General features: G+C 34.0%; 1 protein-coding gene across 2 annotated transcripts in view; it reads left to right on the top strand.

Moving 5' to 3' along the window:
- The window catches only part of Smc6 (structural maintenance of chromosomes 6), a 71,909-nt gene extending 50,983 nt beyond the window's left edge, over positions 1-20,926 (top strand). The window contains exons 22-27 of one of the 2 annotated variants that reach the window (XM_027937780.2): positions 443-588; positions 3,452-3,577; positions 6,686-6,791; positions 14,913-15,065; positions 18,050-18,147; positions 19,234-20,926. In XM_027937780.2, coding sequence (XP_027793581.2) covers positions 443-588; positions 3,452-3,577; positions 6,686-6,791; positions 14,913-15,065; positions 18,050-18,147; positions 19,234-19,342 — 738 coding nt within the window. In that variant the 3' untranslated portion in view covers positions 19,343-20,926. Of the gene's footprint in view, positions 1-442; positions 589-3,451; positions 3,578-6,685; positions 6,792-14,912; positions 15,066-18,049; positions 18,148-19,233 lie in introns of those variants that run through there. The other variant, XM_071601354.1, reaches the window with a different exon arrangement.
- Positions 20,927-23,493: the final 2,567 nt, after the last annotated feature.

Raw genomic sequence — 23,493 nt, 5'->3', positions numbered from 1 at the left:
GTTATAGGTGAACACAATGTCTTTATTTTACTTTATGTGGTTCTGAGGATCGAACCCAGTGCTAGGCGAGTGCTCTACCTCTGAGCTACAACCCCAGCCCTGTAATATTCTCTTGAAGATTTATAACAGCTCTGAACTATGTCCTTAATATCAAGTTTACTTATATAACGTTGATATTAAATGTAATTAAAATACAAATATTGAACGTAAGTTCAGAATTTTATTTTTCATATTTTGGCAAAAATGGTATAATGAATTATCTTATAAAAGAAGAATTTTAAAGATACTGAAGTTTAGTTTAATTGCACACACTATAATCCCAGCTACAAAAGAGGCCCAGGCAGGAAGATCATGAGTTCAATCCCAGCTTGTTCAGGCAACACAATGAGATCCTGTCTCAAAAACAAAACAATAAAAAGATGTTAAACTCCTGTATTCTTAGGAGAAAATGTCACAAGCAAGACAGATCTGCCCAGAGAGAATAGAAGTAAAAAAGTCTGCATCAATTCTAGACAAGGAAATTAATCGATTAAGACAAAAGATACAGGCAGAACATGCTAGTCATGGAGATCGAGAGGAAATAATGAGGTAAGAGTGGTTGATAGCTTTTCTGGTTTATTATATAATCCAGACATATTATCAAGACATTAAAAAAATGTTTATAGGTCTTTCATTTTTGGATGAAGTGTTGCTAAGGCATATAGTTGTAGCTGAACTAGTTTGTGTGTGTGTGTGTAGACTAGGAAATGGATTCTGGGACCTCATGCATGCTATGCTTTGCCACTGAGCTATACCCCAACCCTGAACTAGTGAGATAATCCTTAGTAAACAAAATAGGTAGGAAAGATGTATATTAGTTATTATTACTGTCTTTCAAAGAAGCATTTAAGCAACGTGTGTCTAAATGTTGAAATTTCAACAGAGCCAAGTTATTTTGTTGCTATAACAAAGTATAAAATAGAACAAAGATTGTGTTTAGATGTTTATTATATTATTTATTAACACCGGAAAATTAAAAATAGTGTGCAACTGTTGAAGAATGGTTAAATTACAGAAAATTGCAGCTGTTACACCATGAAACACTTCTCATGTTAAAAAAAAAAAAAAAAGATTGAGAAAACAGGAGCAATTTGTCAGATGTCACTAAATCCCCTCCGTAGGTTGGGAACTATTTTTGCATTTGCGCCAACATTGCATGGGAGGATGCTTTCCTACGACCTTGCCAACAGAATATATATAAAGTTTATAAGTTGTTTTCCTGACCTTTGACTAAAAAATAGTATGTTTATGTAGTTTTAATCACCCTCCATCATTATGAATAAAATCAAAATATTTTTCATATATTTAAAAACTATTTTTATACCTTGATTTATCTGTTCTTTCCCACTTTTTTAAGCATTTTAAAAATCTTTTTCCCTTAAATTTTAATAGCATATTTAGATAATATGGATGAGAAATACTAGCTATGTGTTGCTAGTATTTTTCTCAGTTCATCATTTGTCTTTGAGTTTTTTAAATTGGGATGGTTTCTTTTTTTTTTTTTTTTATTGCCATAAAAAGATCATTTAGTTCATTTTGTTATTATTTTATTGTATCTGGATTTGGTGTAATTTTATTTTACTTTTTTGTTATCAGAGTGAACCCAGGAACACTTAACCATAAGTGTTAACTAAGCCATATCCCCAACACTTTTTATTTTTTATTTTGAAACAATGCCTCAATAAGTTGCTGAGGGTAGCTTGGAACTTAGGGATTCTCTTCAGCCTCTTAAGTCACTGGGATTACAGGCTTGCGGCACCGCTCCTAGCTTGGTGTCAAATATTTTAAAAGCCTTTCTCTACATCTAAATTATGGAAGCATCCACCTATGTATTTTTATAACTTACATATATTCTTTTTTTTAATATTTAGATTTTTGCTCTATTTGGAGTTTATTCTTGTGTTTAGTGTGAGGAATGGATTTTTTGTTTTTCAAATGCATCCATTTGAAAAGTTGTTCTGTTTCCTACAAAATGGCACATATGAATATCGCCTGTTTTTGCAGATTCATAAGAATTTTCCTCTAGCTTTTATATCTTAAAGGATAATTTTGTATAATGTAAATTCTTTGGCTTTGACTTTCTCTTGAGTATCTTATTTATGATTGCACTTTTCCTTAAAGCCCTGCAGTTTGTCTGGAATGTAAAATTCTGTGATTGCTTTTCCTTTTCTGTATGCATTGTGTAAATTTAAGTCTTTTAGATTTTCCTTTATCTTTTGAATGTTTTCTATTTTATTGTTTTGAGGTCTTCAGTTATACAAATTTTAGATATTTTTGTCTTTATCATTTTGGCAAACCATTTTATGTTTGTGATATTTTGAGGGTTTTTTTTAAATTTTTTTAAGCTGTCAATGGGCCTTTTATTTTTATTTATTTATTTATATATGGTGCTGAGAATTGAACCCAGTGCCTCACACATGCCAGGCAAGTACTCCACCACTGAGCTACAACCCCAGCCCTTGAGGTATTTTATTTCTGCTTTGAGGAGGTATTCTCTCCTGCCAGCACTTATATCATTTTTCCCTTTAATTTACAGTGTTTAATTAAAATTTTTATCTGTCTTATGGTAGTATTGTTATAGTAAGTTTTTGTTATTGTTGTTTATAGAATTTTGCTGTACTTTTACAGGCTTTTTTTTCCCATAAATATCTTTGTCTATATATTTTTTTGTAACTCATTTCTCAATCAGGTGAATTTACCTGGACTGGTTATTTGAAGGCTGTGAAGAGTAACTGTGGGAGCCTAGGCCAGGGTTGCCTTTTATACGTAGTTAGGATCTATGTCTTTCTTATTGCAGTATCAGGCTGTCAGTACTGCCTTCTCTAATAGCATTTCTGAGTAGCCATGCCTTCCTTCTCTGACTCTTTGATCTTATCTTGTTCAGGGTAGAGAGATTTAATATTGCCCTTTGTTCTTCTGTTCCCTTGTTGACATCTGTCACTAAGGGAAACATTTTTTTTCCACTGATCTTTTTTTTATATTATAATAACTAAAGCACATTAATTATACAAATTAGTGGGTTTTGACTATGATCTTTCCATACATGTACATGTGCTTTGAATTGTATCCATCCTCCCTGAGCCCCTCATTTTTTCCCCAAAGAAACTCTTCTTTCTGGTGACTCCTTCACTTTGAGAAGGTGTGTATTTGCTGATATCTCTGAGACCTGCCACCTGTATGCTCCTCGTATTCTACTTTCTTTGTAGCTTGAATTCTTATTCAGTGTAACACATTCGTTGTATGGAACCTGTTCATTCTAGAGGTGTCTTTTGACTGGGAATTAGGAGATAAGCTGCTGCTTTGTACTCACCATACTTTCTGCCTTCCTATTCTCCCAGCTAAATGCTTTTGAGATTTATTTACTTTTCTTGTGAATGATGGTTACTTACTTAATGTTTTGTTCATAAAATAGGCAGTACCAGGAAGCAAGAGAAACATACCTTGATCTGGATAATAAAGTAAGGACTTTAAAAAGATTTATTAAATTACTAGAAGAAATAATGACTCATAGATACAAAACATATCAACAGTTTAGAAGGTGAGTATATTTAAAAAATATTACTTGCATATATTACATATTTGTGTTTTCTTTTTTCACATTATGCTTTATAGATAATAAAGTTAAAAGAACGTTACGTGATTCATTTGTAACAGAAATAGTACTTAACTTGTCATTTAGGATTCTGTAATCAAAGAATTCTGATTTGAAGGAACCTTTAATAGCAAGCAAGTTATCCAACTGTGCTAGGTATCCTTCACTCTTAGATGACTTTCATTGCTTGAATAGGTTCTTTGAATGAGAACTCATTGGTTCTGAAACAGCTTATTTCACTGTTGGACATGGTTTGGTCTTAAGAGGATACAAGAGTTTGGTGGGGCCTGCTAAGGCAGTATCCCATTTGATTTACCATGGTCTACTAGAATGACATAGTTCTGTAAATGCAGAAACTCTGTTTAATTCATTTTTGTTTCTTCAGTGTCAACTGTGTCCAAATATATTAGGCACTTGGTATACATTGGTTGAATAAATAAATATGGATATGAACAACATATTCAGAGATGCATGCACACAGATTCATAGCAATGGATGGACTCCAGCTAATGTCACAGATGGCAGAATTAAACAAGGGGACAGTTGATAGGGAGGAATGACTCTGGATATATTTGGATCCAAGGCAGCCCTAGTCCTCCCACTTATTTCTCTCAGTGGCATTGCCTCAGTAACATGCTTTTTAACTATCTTTATATCCAAAATTCTATAATCTTAAGGTCATAAAATAAATAAAAATATATCTAGCTGTATTACTTATGGAGAAATTTAGATAAACCCCTAAAGAAAAATATAATTGATTATATTTCTTAACATATGTTAGTTTCGAAGTGTATTTTCAGTTTTCTTTAATTTACACAATAGTAATATATTTTTATAGGTTATAGTGTGACATTTTAATTTATGTAGACAATGTGTAATGATCTGATTAGGGCAATTAACATATCCATCACACGAGACATTTATCATTTCTTTTGTGTTGGCATTATTCATAATTGTGTTTTTCATTTTATAGATGTATTATTAAAACTTGAATTAAATGGGATTTTTATCCCATTGGGGCTGCTTTTAATAAAGGTGGGACTAAATGCAACCTTTAATTGAGGTTAATACCTCAAGGCAGTACTCTTTCTGAATACTCTGTCTTGTGAATTATGAGGTTATTCACTCCTGCTAGTGGGAACATGAACTCTTCCTGGCTCTGTGGAAGCCAGGATGCTTCTGCTTTCTTTTCCCAGGGTCACTAGTGTCTTCACACCTGTGCACTGATAGTAATCAACCCACGACTGGAGCAAAACCATGGTAGATCTCTGTAGTTCTCCCTGTGAGCCATCCTCTCCTCTCTAGTCCTCTGTTCCCCAGACTCCCAGCTCTGTCTCCTAACAAGAAGATACCAGGCTTTACTCTTTCAGTGAGTAGGAGTTTGGGATATTCACAGGGCTTAATCAGTTTGTGTCTTTCAGAGATTATTTTTGACTCTAGCTGCCTGTGCTATCTGGTATTCAGAGTCTGAAAACTATTGTTTCATATATTTTATCTAGGTTGTTAGTTTTAGACAAAAGTCTAAACCCAATCTCTATTACTACCTATGTGTTTCCAGGTGGAGTATTTTATTTTTATATCATTATCCAGAAATTTACATTTACATTTATTTTTAAAAAGTATTGCTGTTATGGTTTATTACCTTGATGACATGATTGATATTGTTTACCTAGTCTTAGGAGGAGAATAAAAATTATCAAAATTTTCTAAGTTGTTTGTGGATAACCTTGTCATTTCATGACAATAGTCTGTAGACATCCTGTAAGTGGAAGCAATTGAAGAATACATATTATAACTGCAAGAAAAAAAAGTGAACAGGGAATTCTGAAAACCAACTAGTAGTGGTTGCTGTGGTAGCAAAAGAAAATGCAAACTGTCAGTATTTCCTTGTATGGGAAGTTAAGCAGTTTAGGGAAGGAATAGGATGGAAAAGGAAAAAAAATCAAGTTATTCTGAAGAAATAAACCTTACACTAATCAATGAGTAAAGATAGTTAAAAAAAAAAAAAAAGCCAGTTACTTACTACCTAGACCTTATTTTCTAAATACCGTTCTGTGCTAAAAAGAATCAGGGTTTCATGGAAAAATGCCTAGTTACAGACCTGGGCAGGGAAGGTACAAGAGAACCTCTTACTGTGCTAGAAAGGAAAGAAAGCATTTAAAATCATGTGTGTGTGTGTGTGTGTGTGTGTGTGTGAGAGAGAGAGAGAGAGAGAATAAATTTAACGACATAGGAGCCAATTTGAAGGGGCTTTCATTGGCAAAATCTGAGACAAAGGTGAGGATCAAAATAAGGACAATAAGGAGTGGTATGGGTAAAATAAATCAATGAAAATAATAATTTCTAATTCCAACCTGCTAAATAAAAAAGGTAGATAAGTAAATAAGAAATTAAAGAAGGAAAGTTCTTCCTTATAGTACGTTGTCACCTACTATATAGAGAAGGAATCAGAGTTTGTGTTGTGCCAGGCATTGTATAAAGCATTATTATAGCAATAAAGAGATTGCCCTGACCCTTTTTGATACTGTGAAGTTGGGAGGAAATAGGCAAATCTATAGTTTAATCTGTTAACCAACCCCTCTAGAGCTTAATTCTTTTAAGGACAATAATTATGTCTGATGTGTTAGGGTAATAATGTCTCCATAAATTAGTCAAATGATTGACATTCATATGAACTAACTTTTGTATAATGGGGTATATTAAATGTAGGATGACATCTTCATTACATAGATGTTTATTATAAAAGTAAATGGACTGATTAAAATGTGGAAACACAAATGAATATAAAAACACAGAAGGAAAGAAACCACCTAAAACTCACCTACTAAAAGGACAACCTATGTCAGCATTTTGATGTATTTCTCTTTGCTTAAATCTGTGGAAACACAAATGAGTATAAAAACACAGGAGGAAAGAAACCACCTAAAACTCACCTATTAAAAGGACAACCAAGATTAACATTTTGGTGTATTTCTCTTTGTTTAAATCATGCTGAAAATATAGTTCTATATATCTTTTTCCTCTTTTTAATTTGCTCAATTTCTTCATTTTAAGGTGTTTGACTTTACGATGCAAATTGTACTTTGACAACTTACTATCTCAGCGAGCTTATTGTGGAAAAATGAATTTTGACCATAAGAATGAAACTCTTACTATATCAGTAAGTATCTTAATTTGTTGCATCCTGATCATTAGGAAAGTTAGCTGCTTTTCTTTTGATTAAACATTCATGGGCTTTAAGCTATTGTCTTTGGAAAACAGAAGAATGTATTTCTAAGTTAAGGATAATCTTTTTTCTATTGTGATAAAAATTAAATGTATTTTACTGAATAAAGCTGCTAACTTAGTTTTGCTTTTTTTTCCCCCAGACAAGCACATTATTTTCTTAGGCAGATAATTACGAACTTTATTTTCATTGACAAGTGACTATCTTGTCTTTCTACTTCATTAGTTTCTTTTAAAAAATTTTACACAGCATTTTAAATTATATGAGACATTGTGTAAAGTCCATAGTCTCTAGTTACTTTGTTGGAAACCAAGAAGGTTCTGCTTCATGTAATTGTCTTTGCATTATTTACTTCTGAAGTAGTTCCTAGCTCTGGCCTCTTTTGAATACACAAAGCACATTCAACTTTGTGGGTTCTGTGGCTATGGATTCATTCATAGGTATATGTATTAAAGGTGGGGTATAGGGATATGGCAATAAAAATTGTATAGTCAGTTCAAGAACAACTACTCTAATCTGGGGAAAATTTTTCAAATAGTTTATTACTCTTAGTACCATAAATTTTATCCCTTCATTTGAATACTTAGAAGATATGTTATGTGTTTGGAACATCTTTGTCATTTGGAACCTCTGCATTTTAACCAAATTAGGAAGTTAATTTTTACTCTTTCTTTATTTAAATTTCCACTGAAGAATCATTGGTAGCTTCTCACCTACCATTTTTTAAAATTTTGTTTTAATTAGTTATACATGACAGTAGAATGCATTTTGACACATCATACCTAAATTATTTTTTATTAAGCAGCGGGGAGTGAAGGAAAGAGAAGGGATATGGTGGTAGGCTAGTAGAATGAATCGAACATTATTACCCTATGTGCGTATATGACTACACAACCAGTGTGATTCTACATCACGTACAACCAGAAGAATGAGAAGTTATATTGCATTTTGATATGTGGATCCTACCATTTGTTTTTAAGAGATCCCATCATTAAAGATAGAAATATAAAAGTATTGTGAGGAATTGTACTCTGGGTAGAGAAGTGATACATCATGACAGCTCATTGCTTTCACTGCACACTACAAAAAAGCCAGGGAAATAACAAAAATTTGTTTTTGAAGACATTGGAAAGCTACATAGAAGCAACAGTTAACTTGGAATTTCAAGAGATAGGAGAGCCTGCCTAAAGTAAACTGACCCAGCTGTCTCCCAGCCTTACCGTGCCTTACCATGCCTCTGACCTAATAAAAGGATACGTCTACTCTTTGGTGGAATATTATATCATCTGGAGCCTCTATTATTGTTTTACACAGAATATCAAGCTACATCCTGTGGTTAGGAAGAAGACAAGTGTATCTGTGCTCACCATATCTGTTCAACATTGTAGTAGAGGTTTTGACCAAGGCTAAAAGTCAAGAAAAAGAACTAAAAGACATGCATTAGAAAAGAAGAAGCCAGATTTTCTTTATTCACAAATAATATGATCATCTGTGTCAGAAATCTGATGGAATCTGCAGAAAATCCACTAGAACTAGTAAGTGCAACTAACTACCAAAGTTGGAGGCACAATCAATATACAGACAGAATGAATTGTATTTCTATATACTAGCAACAAATGATCAGAAATTGAATTTTCTTTTTTTTTTTGGTGGTGCTGGGAATTGAACTCAGAGCCTTGTGCATGCAAGGCAAACATCTACCAACTGAGCTATGAGCTAAATCCCCAGCACCAGAAATTGAAATTTTACTAATACCATTTATAATAGCATCAAAAGATAAAACTTAGATAAAAATCTGACAAAAAGTAAGCAAGACCTATAAAATGGAAACCAAAGAGAAATATGGTGTTCATGGATCAAGACTTCAGTATCAAGGTTTCAGTTCTCCCCAAGTTGATCTGTAGATTCTACACAATTTCTATCAAAATATCAGCATGCTTTTTGTAGATATTGATAAGCTGATTTGTACATGGAAATGCAAAGGACTTAAAATAGCCAAAACAACTTTGAAAAGGAAGAACAAAAGTAAAGGTCTTTAAAACTTTCTATTAGCTACAGTAATAAAGACAGCAGGATACTGGTATAGAGACCTTAAAAGAGAGTAGTAAAACAGGATACATATTACAAAGGAGCAAAAGGAAATACATCCTTTGGAAAGGATGAATATATTCTTTATCTTCAGTTGTGGTTTCATAGATGTGTGTATTTGCTAAAATTTAATCAAATTGTTTATTTTAAATATGCCCATCAGTATTTTACACCTCAAAGCTGTAAAAGTTACCAGATAAATGAAGAAGCATGGAAATGTGACTGATACAGTTTTTTTAAAGTGGAAAATAGAAAGACTTACAGATAATAAGTTACAAGAAAGAGCAGATTGATTTTTCTAATTATAATTAACAGGTTAAAGAAAATAGAGTTCGTAATAAACAAAATGAACAAAAACTGCAGAGTTTCAACATAGCATTGAAGTTTACAGAAAGAATTAACAGATATTCTAAAGCAAAAAAAATGCATTTTCTGAAATTAAGAATTCATTGAATGATTTAACAGCCAACTATAGAACAAAGGATAAAATTAGCAGAACTCAAAGGAGGTCAGAGGGAATATCTAAAGTAAAGAACATAAAAACTGAGCAAGGAATACTGAACAGACATTAAGAGATATGCGGGGCACAATCAACAGGTTTAATATAAGTGTAAGAGGAGTCCCTATAGAATAGAACTAAGAATAAGCAAAGAAAATACGTTAACCCAAATTCAGAAACCCTAGCAAACACCAAGTTAGATAACTATAAAGAAAGTCTCACCTAAACACACAGTATACTATCAAGTAGCTAAAAACCAGAAGCAGAGAGATAATATTAAAAATTATAGGAAGAGAAAAAGTAAATATTACTTTCCACATAGCAAGAATAAAACAAGTCAGACTTTTTAACAGGACTTATGGAAGAACAATATCGTCTGACTTAAAATTCTAAATTTTAAAAAACCCTGTGACTTAGAATACTATAACTAACAAAATAATCTATTTAAAATGAGGATGAAATGTCTTAGTTTTCAGACAAAAGCTGAAGAAATTCTCCAGCACACTTGGTCCACAAGAAGTACTACTAAAGAATGTCTTCAGGTGAAAGAAAAGTGATCCTAGATGGAAACATGTAACTTCTGAAGGAACAGAGATCCCTAAGAAAGGCACATCTATGGGTTGATATAAAATAGCTTTGGCTGTCTAAAACAGCAACAAGATAGTGTCGTGATAGTAACACTAAAGGGGGATAAGAGCATATGGAGTTAAGCTTTTGTAAGGTTCTTTACATTTTGGAAAGTAATAACATTACTAATTTAAGATCAATTAATACATCAGAGATATGTGTTACAATCTCTAGAGCAACCACTAGAAGAATGTTAAAATAATACATAATAGAGTCCAAATAAAAGAATAGAAAATAAATATACTCAAATAAGGGCAAAATGTGAGGAGGAATAAAGAAGATATGGGACAAATAAATAGATAAATTACTTAAAGCTAGATTTACCAATAATTACATTAATTGTACATGGAACTAAAAGGAAAAGATTGTTAGTCTAGATAGAAGCATGTAAGAGCCAACTTTATTCTGTTAGGAAAAGACACTTAATTTTAACTTACATGGGACAGAGAACAATTCTAAGTAAAATATGGGGGAAACGGTGCAATATTAGCCAAAAGAAATGAGGTAAAGCAATATTAATAGCAAACAAAATAGGTTTTGCACAAGAAGAGACCAAAAAAAGCATTTCACAATATTAAAAATTACTTTAAAAATACTGTAATTTTTATATACCTAGTAAGATAACTTCAAAATATTCCATGATCCCAGCAACTTGGGAGGCTGAAGCAGGAGGATTGCAGGTTGAAAGCCAGCCTCAGCAACTTAACAAAGCCCTAAAAAACTGCAAGACCCTCTCTCAAAAAAAAAAACAAAAACCAGTGCTGGAGCTGTAGCTCAGCAGAAGAAGAGCATTTGCCTCACATGTGAGGCACTGGGTTCAATTCTCAGCACCACATATAAATAAGTAAATAAGGGGCTGGGGATATAGCTCAGTTTGTAGAGTGCTTGCCTCGCACACAAGTCCCTGGGTTCAATCCCTAACACCTCCAAAAAAAAAAGTAAAATAAAGGTCCATCAACAACTTAAAAAAAGAGAGCTGGGGATGTGGCTCAGTGATTAAGCACCCATGGGTTCAATTCCTGGTTCAATAAAAAGCCATAAAAGTTAAGAGAACCAAGGCAAAGTACAAGATTTAAATAATGTAATTAACCAAATCAACCTCAATAGCCTACTATAGAACACTGTACAAAACTACTCGATCGTGAGTTGTTTTGAAGTACATAAAACATATTAATCAAAATCTGTGGGAGACTGCCATAGGATTTCCCAAGAGAGGGATTTATATCTGTAAATACCTTAGTGGGAAAGGAAGGCCAAGCATTAATGATCTCAGTTTTATCTCAGGAAACTAGAAAAAGAAAAACCAATTATAAACTAAAGTAGAAAAAAAGAATATTTAATGAAGATCTAGCATAGAAGTTAAAGAATAGAAAACAAAACTATACAATAGCAACAAAATAGAATAAAGAGATAGGCCAAACATACATGGTTTCCTAATTAAGGGCAGACTCTCCTATAGGCCTATGGGGAAAAGGTGGTCATCTCATGAATTGTGTTATATTCAAATTGTTGGTTATATTTTTGGTAAAATAAATAGCAAACCTTGACCCTTTACCTCATGTAAAGTACAGAAAGTGATTAGAGATTTAGAGTCTAGTGGGGTGGTGCATACCTGTAATACCAGCAACGTGGAAGGCTGAGGCAGGAGAATTGCAAGTTCATATCCAGCCTCAGCAGCTTGGAGAGACCCTGAGCAACTTATGGACCCTGTTTCAAAATTAACTATAAAACCACTGGGCAGGTAACTCAGTGGTTTAGCACTCCTGGGTTCAGTTCCTGGAACAACAACAACAAAAAAAATTTGATCATAGACCTACATGTGAAATGTAAAGCAGTAAAGCTAAAAGAAGAGAATGTCTTCTCTTTCCTCTGCATCTTTAATAGCCATTTAAACTAGAACCAGATAATCGCAGTTTCCTGATTGACTGATGTGGTATTTTTTCATATAAATGATACCATTTTTTTGTATATTTGTTGGCAGTTTTTATTTCTTCCTTTGGGAAAAGTCTATTCAGATTGCTTACTCATTTTTTTAATTGGGATTTTGTTGGGTTTTGGGGGTTTTTTTGAGCTTTTTATTTTATATTCTGGGTATTAATTCTTTGTCAGGTGAGCAGTTTGCAAATATTTTCTCCCATTTTACAGGGTATCTCTCTTCCCTCTGTTAATTGCTTCTTAGTTTGATATAATTCCAGTTTTCTATTTTTATTTTGTTGCCTATGCTTTTGGGGTCTTGTCCAAAAAATTATCGACTATACTATTGTTTTAAATGATTTCCCCTGTGTCTTCATATACATTCTTGGTGACAATGTGAATTAGTATACTCATATGGAAAACAGAATGGAGGTTCCTCAAACAATTTTTTTCTTCTGGGTACCAGGGATTAAACTCAGGGGCACTTGAGGACTGAACCACATCCAGCTGTATTTTGTATTTAAGAGACAGGGTCTCACTGAGTTGTTTAGTGCCTCACTTTTGCTAAGGTTGGCTTTGAACTTGTGATCCTCCTGCCTCAGCCTCCAGAGTTGCTGGAATTACAGGCATGTGCCACCTCACCTGGTTCAAACAATTATTTTTAATTTTTGAGTTAAATGAATCTTAATTTAATGAATGACTGAATGACCCAGCAATCCTACTTCTGGGTAGATATCCAAAAGAACTGAAATTTGAATATTAAAGAGATAGCTACACTGCCATGTTTATTGAAGTCCTGTTCACATTAGTCAAAACATGAAGTTAGCCTCAGTGCTCATCAGTAGGTGAATAGATAAGCAAAACACATATATAAAATACTTAATCTATATATATGTGTATATATACATACACACACTCTTAAGCTAGTATTATTATTAAGCTATATCTTAAGTTCAGCTGTTGAAACAGTGAAATAGATGGAAATAGAGGACATTATGTTAAGTTAAATGAGCCAGGCACAGAAAAACAAGTACCTTCATGTTATCTTTCATATGTGAAAGCTCAGAAATTTTGATATAAACATAAAATGGTGATTAACTAGCAGATCAGAAGGTCAAGGGAGAGGGGGGATAGAAGGTTGGATAATCGGTTCTTTTTTTTTTGCCTTTATTTTATTTATTTTTATGTGGTGCTGAGGATCTAACCCAGGGCCTCGCACATGCTAGACGAGTGCTTTACCGCTGAGCCACAATCCCAGCCCAGGATAATGGGTTCTTAAACACAGAAGGTATAAGTTCTTGTGTTTCACTGCACAGCAGGGTGACTATAGTTTATAACATATCTTTTATTTTATGAAGATCTGGAAGAGAGGAATTCAGAGGCTCCAAACAAAAGAAATAAGAACATGGAAATGTTGATTACTCTTACTTGATCAATACTTTCTGTATATATGTCTTGAAATATAACACTGTACTTCCTAAATATGTATAATTGTTATATATTAAGTCAAATTAATAGAGTATCTTTATGTTTTTTATGAAGATTTATAAAGTGGGACACAAGCAGTAATCAAGATTGACAATTTATTACAATAAAGAATTACTCCATCAAAAAAGTAACATTAAAAGTGTAATAATGGAAGCTCTGAGCAGGGAAGATATTTGCACTACATATGTAAAATAAAGGACTGAGAATTTTAAAGAATAAGAAATATTAAGAAAAAACTTATATATCAAAAAGCTTAAATAGGAACCTCATAAATTAAGATATCCAAAGAATGAATAAACACATGGAACAGTGCTCAGCATTGTCAGTCATTAAAGAAATACAAATTTATACCTCAGTAAGTTACTGTCCCACCCCTATTAGGATGACTGAAATGAACAAAACTGTAAATCTTGCGTTGGTAAGGATGTGGATTTAGAACTCTGATATGTTGCTGGTGGGAGTGTAATTTTGTAGAATTCATTTGAAAACCTGTCAAGAGTCTCTTAAAGCAGTTCCATTCTTGGGCATAAGCCTAAGAAAAATGAGTTCTTATATCCTCAAAAACATTGAATATATGCTTAAATTTTAAAATTTTTGAAACTTTTATAATATTAAAGATTGCTTATTTGAGAGCAACATTTTTTCAAATAGTGAATTGGAAAATATTGACAACTAAATGTCTGCTATTTTATAAACTGGATAGTGCTCTGTTTTTTTCACCTTGTTTGGATATGTATGTATCTGAAATTCTGTCACAATGAAATAGAATCCCTCTTAATGGATTTTATATTATAGGGAAATTGTGTTAAGAGGTTTTTTAAATTTCATTAATTACTTTTTTATTGTTCCTATGGATTTATCCAGTAAAAAAGAATTATTTAAATATATATTTTAATCCATTTCTGCTGTGATTCCTTGGCCATTTTTTTAAGCATCTTCGTAGGTCCTGTCTCCTTTTACACTGAATAATTAATTGTACTTCTAAAGCAGTGTAACCACTAGATGTCAGTGTAATTCCAGTAACAAAAAATTATCTCAGCACTTTTAAATGTTTGAGACAGAAAGTGTCAGGACTAGTTTAAATTCTCTATTTTGATAAATGTTTGGCTTAACATTGAAACTTTATTAAATCTTTGAAATTTTGGTGTGTTAGATTCAGTTACGGTGAGAAAGTTTCCAATTTGATTCTTTTGAAAGTTAAAAAATAAAAGTACCATTATATAGCTCACTGTTTTACTATAAAATATTTCGAATGGAATAGGTACTTTCACACCACCAAATCAATTTATTTCCATCCCCTCCCATTCACTTCCCCCCACCCTTTAACTGCACATTCCTTCCTTCTGATTCTGGAAATCCCTGCTTTCTTTACCTGTGTTATAAAGAGTTGACTTTTCCCACACTTAGTTTTTGTTTCTTGTCACCTCATTCTCTTCAAGGTTCAGCCTGGAGAGGGAAATAAAGCTGCCTTCAATGATATGCGAGCCTTGTCTGGTGGTGAGCGTTCTTTCTCAACAGTCTGCTTCATTCTTTCCCTGTGGTCCATCGCTGAATCACCTTTCAGATGCCTGGATGAGTTTGATGTTTACATGGTACTGTTAAATTTTAAATCATGTAATTTTTGTTAATTTAAAATGTATACTTAGAAAGCAAAAAATGCTTCAATTTTTTTTATAATAGAAAAGAGTGTGCCCTGACTAGCAGTCTTTGTGGTGGGGTGGGGAGGGGGGGGACCCTAGAGTTGGAGTTCTGTCCCTTGCTATCATGCTGTACATCCAGGGACCCTGTCCCAAATTTCAGTTCTTCTCTCCCAGAATGAACATCCTGTCTGTCCATCCAATGGAATTTTCTTCAGCTTCTTCCCTAGCTTATTTCCATTAACTCAGAAATATGTTCAGGCTGTTATTATCTAACAAAATTGTCACCAGGTCATCACTCTTGCTTTTACTATTTGCTGTTGGCTGTCCTGTGGCAAAGTATATATTTTAAGGGTGTAAGAGCATTTGACTTTGAGCTTAAAAAAAACCTAGGATTTGAGACCTGCCTCTGCCACTGATTACCTAAGTTGAAGCCAGGTATTTAGTTTTTGGCAGCTCAGTTTCTTCATGAATGGAAAAGTTATGAATGCTTCCTAGGGTTATAGTGAGGCTCAAGTGAGGTCCTGCATGTGATGGGCTCACATGGCCCAGATAAATCAGCAATTACTCTCTTTAATACTTCTTTCCTAAGCCCATGGTAGTCTGGGTTTAGGCTGCCCTACTGCAGGAAAACTTGTTTAACAGAAATCCTACATGAGCTTATACCTACTCTATTTCTTCAAGTACATGGCACCACAGACCTGTCCTCCATCCCTTAGCATGTGTCATCTTGCCAGCTTGCACACTCTGCTTCCTGGTTTTACTGTATTCTACTGTTTACAGTCTGCTAGGCTGCCTTCCCTAATTCTAGTGTTCTTAAATGTTTTCTTTGTTTGCTTGTTACACTATTATTGATTTTCTTGGACTCTCTACCCTCTTTTCTACTCTCTACCATCTCAGGAGTGTGCGTGCATTCACACAGAATCCCCAAAGCTGTTAACTGCACATGGGCACTTACCAGATAGAAGCCTCTCATCCTGACATCTCTCTTACATTCTAGATCTGTGTGCTCCACTGTCTGTTGGTTATCACCTAGTAAACAGCCAGTCTCTCAAATGCAGTTTGTCTGAGACATTGTGTGTCTTCCTCTGAAAGCCTTTTGCTTTTCCTAAATTCCCTACCTTGTGTAGTGCCAAACTGTCATTACCACCACTAACACCTAGCTTCAAACCCTGCAGTTTATCTATGACTCTTCCTTTCCTTTTACTTATACACTAAGTCTGACCTCCCTCTGCTCCTCTGGAAGCTGTGCTAGTCTTTGCCTCTTCTCCCTTCTCACCACAATTCTGGTGCCTCTCATCCCTCTCTGTTTGTCTTGCCTGCCATAAGAGCCTCCTGTCCCTACTCCCAGATTTCTGCCTTGCTCCTCCATCTGTGTGTCCTCTACCTTTTTAGCAGGTTTATATTTTCTAAAATAGATCTGATCTCACCTATTTAAAGCCCCTCAGTGGTTAATTATTATATTGGGGATGTATGTTTAATTCTGTAGGGTAATTTTGAGACCTTCACGTTGTAGTATTTGTGTGCATTTTCAGATGTACTAAACTATTTGTAATTTTCCAAATATGGCATCTCTGCCTATTGTGCCCTCTTTAGCTATGCATCAGACCCTGCTTATCTTTTAAGACTTGGCTCACATGTCACCCTTATGACACCTTCTGTGACCACCGTATCCTCTCAAAAGAACTTCTAAGAGTTTCCTTGACACTGCCTTAAAATATTATTTTTATATTATGAAGATACATAAATTTTATGTTATATATTATTAATTACTATAGTGTTTTTCATTGTTACCGTCACCTCTTTTAATGTGTGAATCTCCCACCAGATTGTAACCTTTTTAAGATTATCTATGTCTTAATCATGTTTATGTCTTCTAGTGCTTAGCCCATAGTAAATAGTTAGTAAATAATTATTCACAAATCAGAATTTATATTTGTTAGTACTCGATAATTATTCACTGTCAATTTTTTCCTTTTATGTAATTGCTAAAGATGGGTTGGAACTCCTTTGAGAATTGTCTTCAAGCTAATTTACAAGTCAGAGATGATAATTATTCTTTTCATGCAGTGTTTTTGTCTAAAATGTCATTATGTAGTCTTATTGCCCATATTGTATGTCAAATGGAATTCTGAGCAGTTTCTTTCTCTTTTAGAAAATATAGCAAAACTTGGAGCCCCATTTGATTCCAAAACCCATGTTCTAAACCGTGCATACTGTCACATACAGTGTCAAATAAGACCTTTATTTGTCTATTTTCAATTTTCAGGAATTTTTAAGTGAGGGATTAAATGATACTTTGATTTTTTTTTCTCTATTTAACTCAAATTATAAGCAGGGTCTATTCATTTAGTTTCAAATTCTAGCTCGAATGAAGCATTTTTCTTTTTGTATACATTGATGTGCTCTTTAACTTATTTTAAAGATTCAAGGAATTGACCTGTAAATTCAAATTGGTTTATAATTGTACAGGCTATATAAGGTAATGAGGAAGGATTTTAAAACATTTAAAAAATATTATCTCTTAATCATTGAGGGACAATTTGAGAGACTTGATAAATATGAGATCAGACACTTTTGTTTTTATTCTGAGTGATTAAACCATTACTGAACTAATTAAATTTACACTGTTAGCATTTAGTTGTATCATTTGCACATTTTCTGATTATTTTAATTGCTACTTGAATTTGAGTTAGGGGGCCATACATGCAAATATTTTGACTATTATATAGGAATATTTTTAGTATAGGAGTAAACTGGAAGATATATTTATTTAGTTATTTTCCCCTAATAGTTTCTGATACTGTCTTTCCAGGTATAAATTCCTCGGCATCATAGAAAAAGTAAATCTGGGAGTTTCTATCAGCCAGTAGAATGCTGATTTTATAGAAATGGGATAAAATATAGTACCAATCCTAACCTTTGTCTTTGTTCTCCAGGATATGGTTAACAGGAGAATTGCAATGGATATGATACTTAAGATGGCAGATTCCCAGCGTTTTAGACAATTTATCTTGCTTACCCCTCAAAGCATGAGGTAACTTCTTAAAACTTTCTGCAGGTGTATATGTATGTTAAGGGGGAAAGAAATCTTCTTTTTCTTTGAAAACTTAATTTATCTTAGCCTTTAAATGCAAATGTGTAAGTGACCAATGAAGAGAAAACCCCTGTATTGGTTCAGGATGTTTAGAATAATTTCTCCTTTTTTAGCTCTTTAAAATTTTGTTTGTGTGATCTCCCTTCCATAACTAATTAAAATATGATTATTGACTTTTTAGTATTTCTATTTTTAATTTGTTTCTTTGTGATTACTCTGACCAACTAATAATAATATAATTTTAGTATTATATGTAGTACAGAGAAACAATGCATGGTTTCCCTAGTCTTGACTCTTTTCTTGGGGATTTGCAAATACTAGTCTTTCTAAATAAAGAACTCTGTTATGCTGTTAATCTATATTTGTTGGGTATCTACAGTGTGTCAGGCACTGTGTCACGAGTTGATATTCGGCCTCTGAAATGGCCCTATGATCATTTGGGATTTAAACTTCTGATTAAGAATATTCATGTAACTCCTTCCTGGCTAGACAAGAGTAAGAGTTTAAAATAGTTGAGCTGGGCACGGTGGCACATGCCTGTAATCCTAGCAACTTGGGAGGCTGATTGCAAATTCAAAGCAACTCAGCCTAAGCAACTTAGCAAGATCTGTCTTGGAATAAAAAGGGCTGAGGATGTGGCTCAGCAGTTAAGCATCCTTGGGTTCAATCCCTGAAATAAAATATCCTCCTTCATTTTCTTTTCCTCTATGCTGAAAACCCATGGGATCTAAGTAGTAAGTTAATTTTTAAAAATGAAAACAAATATTTCCTTATTGCAAATTGTATTTCTCCTAGAACTCTTCATATTAGATGTATCCTGATCTTAGCAAATAACAATCATGTAGGTTTGTATTTTCATGAAGTAGTATTAGGCTTTGGTGTTTTGGTTTTTTTGTTTTCCCCCAAGGTGCTAGTAATAGAATGTAGGACCTTGCACATGGTAGGCAAGTGCTTTACCCTATATTTTTGTTTTCAAGGGACAAAAACTTTCTTGGAAATTTGAGTAATGAATTTTGCTTTCTCTAGCTCACTTCCTTCAAGTAAACTGATTAGAATTCTTCGAATGTCTGATCCTGAAAGAGGACAAACTACTTTGCCTTTCCGACCTGTGACTCAAGAAGATGATGACAACTGAACTAAATTTTTAATTTAATATGCTTTGTCCTCATGCTGAAAGATTCGTGAGGGGAAAAAATATGGACAATTTGAATAACACGAGACTGGAGATATTCTAAAATAAAACAATCTCCTTTTATCTGACTATAATAAAATATTTAAATAAGCCTAGGAAACCAGCTATACAACCAGCAATTGAAAATTACTTTTACTTTCCTTTGAGAAAATCAGTTACATTGTACTGGTTTAAATTGCTTTGAGTTCTTTGTTTTTGTTTGTTTATTTTTAGCCATCTACTTTTGTAGATTGTTTTTCAGAAGTAAAATTTTATACATATGCATATGTACATATCTGTTTAATTTGATTTATTTCTATAGTATTTTTTAAAAATTAAAATAAAAATTTGAGTACCTCATTATTTAGTTTTGCTTTTCCAGAATATTACATTCTACCATTAAATTATCAAAAGTAGGTGAAGGGAGGGATTTCACATTGTAGAAGGGGTACAAGTGTGGGCTATGGATACATACAATAGACCTATTTTTTTTTTTTTTTTTTTTTTTTTTACAAAATCTATTAGTTATGAGGACCCTACACAGGACTAGAATTACAAAATCTCTGCCTACAGGCAATTTTTAACCCCAGAGGTTCAATTGTAGATTTGGGTTGTGGCTTTTTATTATTGTATATCATCAAATGTAAGATGCTGTCTGTTTATAAGACACTTGTGAAGTACTGAAGCACTGCCAACTGACAGAATGCTTTTTTCCTCAGATCTTTACCTGTGCCCTATATAATAAGAACTTGTAACCAGTATAACCAGTATCAAATAGATAATGATGCAGTTATTTATCCTGACTAGATGCCTGCTGACTTGGTTTAAAAGCCCTCAGTTTGCAATCGAGGTTCTCTCAGCTGAGAGGATACAGGACAGAGGGTCTGTGCACACAGGGCTGGGAGAAAAGCTAGGGAAATGGTGGTTGCTTGTGGAGCAGGAGAGTAGTTAGTAGCTGCAATGAGCCAAAAGCTGCACCTTTGATGGTGAGCTATCATTCAATTATAAGAAATATCCTAGTTTTTAGAAATGTTAAAAAGTGTGCCCCTAGGAATGATCAAACATAGTTTATTGTAAAAAAAAAGAAAAAGTGATTTATGACTTTTTAAAGAAAACATGAATAGAACTGTTGCCCATATTTTCTGTTTGATACTAGTTTTAGTGCAAAACTGTTTAAAAAAACACATTATCAATAAGCATTCCTTTTATTACTAGCAATAAATATTAGAATATGTATTTATGAAACTGAAAAGGAAATATTTTAAGAAAAGCAGTATTTTAAGAACAAGGACATTTCTATAAGAAAAACTGGATTTTGGTTTTGGTGGTGGAGGAGTCTAATTTTGATTTAAATTGAAATAAGCTGCCAATAAAAATCCAAAAACTTGTTTTCTAATCTGCAACTATAGAAAGAGGAAAATGTGTGCTGTTCTAAACATTTGCTGCTGACCACATAAAATCTGATTTTTAAGTTACATTTATAACTCATTTGTATCAAAACTATTTTAACGTGTGCTTTTTCAAATAAACGGAGTAGAATTTACCAAATGCATTAATTTTTTATTAGCTAAGGAATCTCAGTAAATTTTTGTGACAGTTTTCAATATTATGCTTCTTAATACAAAATGGGAAATATAATGCTCAGGTATCTGAAAGTCTCCTGTTGAACTGAAGGTCATTCGTTGCTTTGGTTTCACAAAATTTTGGTTTCAGCCATCCTTAAGTTAACATATCTTCCTTCATCTGTGTTCCAAGTAGTAGTAATATTAGAGTAAAAGAATAAAAAGAAATTATTCTTTTAAAATACATGTAACATCTAAAAATAAAATTATATGCATTAAAGTCATGGTTTTGTGAGTTGGGAAAAGCAGTAATTGACCAGCTTCAGTCTCTTTATTATTAGTAGTCACTTAAATGTGTCATATGGTGATCTTGAACTTCTAGAATAAAGTCCCAGGAAACAAGGAAGAAAGGCTTCCTTGATCTTCAATCCTACCTTCTCAAATCTTTGCACTGGAAATGATTAAAATCATTTTCAAACTGACAAATATGGTGTTATAGTAAGCCAAGATGTAAATATGGCTTATGCTCCCACCATGATGTGCTGCCTCACCACAGCCATGATCATGGACTGGAACCTCTGAAACTCAGTGAACTTGCAGGGGGGCTTAGGTGACCAACATTTTACTTAGAAGATATAATTGACTATCCTTTGCTTGCTAGACCCCTGTACGTCCTTTGCTATCAACTCCTCCAAAGATATCTGTTTAAGTCTATGCTTTACTTGTGACATGACTTAAAACTGGAATAAGTGTCTGGCCTCTTTAAGAAGGTAGTTTGCTGGGTGTGGTGGCACATGCCTGTGAGAGTCTTGGGAGACTGAGGCAATAGGATCACAGGTTCAAAGCTGGCCTCAGCAACTTATCGAGGGCCTAAGCACTCAACAAGACCCTGTTTCTAAATTTTAAAAAAGGGGGGACTGGGGATGTGGTTAAGCACCCCTGGATTTGATCCCCCTGTATTCCCCCCCAAAAAAAAATGGTAGTTTATTCAGAAATTGTGATCCTGAGTGACAGGGAAAATGAGGCCTTAAAGCAATGGTGTTGCCCTTTAAGAAATAGTTATTAAAATTAAGAAATATAGAAACTTGGGACTGCTAAGTGCAGAAAGTTGGGCCTAGAAAACAAGAATCTTAGGGCATTTTACTTTTGCAACAGCAGCAGGGGGTTAAATTAGCATGGGAATGACACTGGCAGGGATGTTAAGCTAGACCCAGTAGAATTTAAGCCTACTTGAATGACCTACCTATAGTTGGTCCTTTCTTAAGGAACCACTTTTGGTTGGGATAGCAAGGAAGATGGTGAGGATTCTGTTTGCTAGATCTGAGTGTGTCTAAATGCAACCTGACTGCAGAATGCTGAGTTAAGCATGGACCTCAGTTCAGGGATTTGCCTTCAGCTTTGATCCAACAGTATTTTTTCCCCTCTGTTCTTCATTCTCCATGACATTTTATTGTCCAAAAATGCAACAACAGAACCCTTCCATGTTCTTACAGATCCTTACTTTGTGAAGTCTTTTCTAGATCTGTGCAGATTTGTGACTCACTTATTCAGTGGAACACAGTAGAAATGACCTTGTATGACTTCCTAAGGCTCAATCTGAAAAGACAATGAAAAGAAGTGAAACTCCTGCTTTGGTCTTTGAAATACTCATGGGCTCTGAAATGGACTCTTTTGTTCATGGAAGGAGCCAAAGTACTGTGTGGAGAAACCATGCAGGGAAGACCTCAGATTATAAGAAGAGGAGAGACACCCAGTTACTCCTCACTGCTTCAAGTCCCTGTGTTCCACTGTCTCACTATAACTATCTGGGATACCCTAAGCCAGAACTACCCCATTGAGTTTTTGTAGAAGTAGTGGCTCACAAAAACCATGAGACATGATATAATTGTTTTAAGCCACTAAACTGGAGTGATTTGTTGTATAGCAATAGTAACTAAAAAAGATTTGGGTAGCTGAAAGAAGTTCCAAAATAAATCTAAGCCACATGGTACTGGCTGAAAGGTCTCATGAATCTAAAGTGTGACTATAAAGATGTTAACAGAAGCCTGGATGCTTTCAGTGAGGGCATGACAGGAAGTGGACCCTTGTTAGGTGGTGGTCGGAAGTTTGGCAATACTGAAGCTGTGGTAAGATAGGAAATACACGTAGCCAATTACTCTAGCCAAGATTTCCTGATAGAATGTGAAAAGTACCCTGTGTCCACTGCCTATAAGGACATGTGAGAGGAACAAGTAATGCCATTAAGGAGCCAAGGTGATTCTTCATTCCCATAGTTCTCTAGGTGGCAACTGATTTTCAAATTATAAAAAGGTTGCAGTACAAAAATCAACTCCAGGGTAGTATTGTAAGATCCTTTGTGAGGACCTCAGAAAGATCTAAGGCAGCAGTTTTAGAACTTTTCAGACCAAAGGCTGACTTCTAAAAGGGTGTCTTTCAGGCCCTCTCCATTAAGCAATAGGACTTCTAAGGGTATTAAGAAGAGCAATCTCATAAGAAGTGTCTTTTAATGCAGTGGATCTTTATAAGAAACTCATAAAGCTTTTAAAACAATTG

This window comes from Marmota flaviventris, chromosome 14, assembly GCF_047511675.1.
Source record: "Marmota flaviventris isolate mMarFla1 chromosome 14, mMarFla1.hap1, whole genome shotgun sequence".
Classification (NCBI taxonomy): Eukaryota; Metazoa; Chordata; class Mammalia; order Rodentia; family Sciuridae; genus Marmota; species Marmota flaviventris.
Note: the sequence above shows the minus strand (reverse complement) of the source record. Positions and strands in the feature narration are given on the sequence as shown.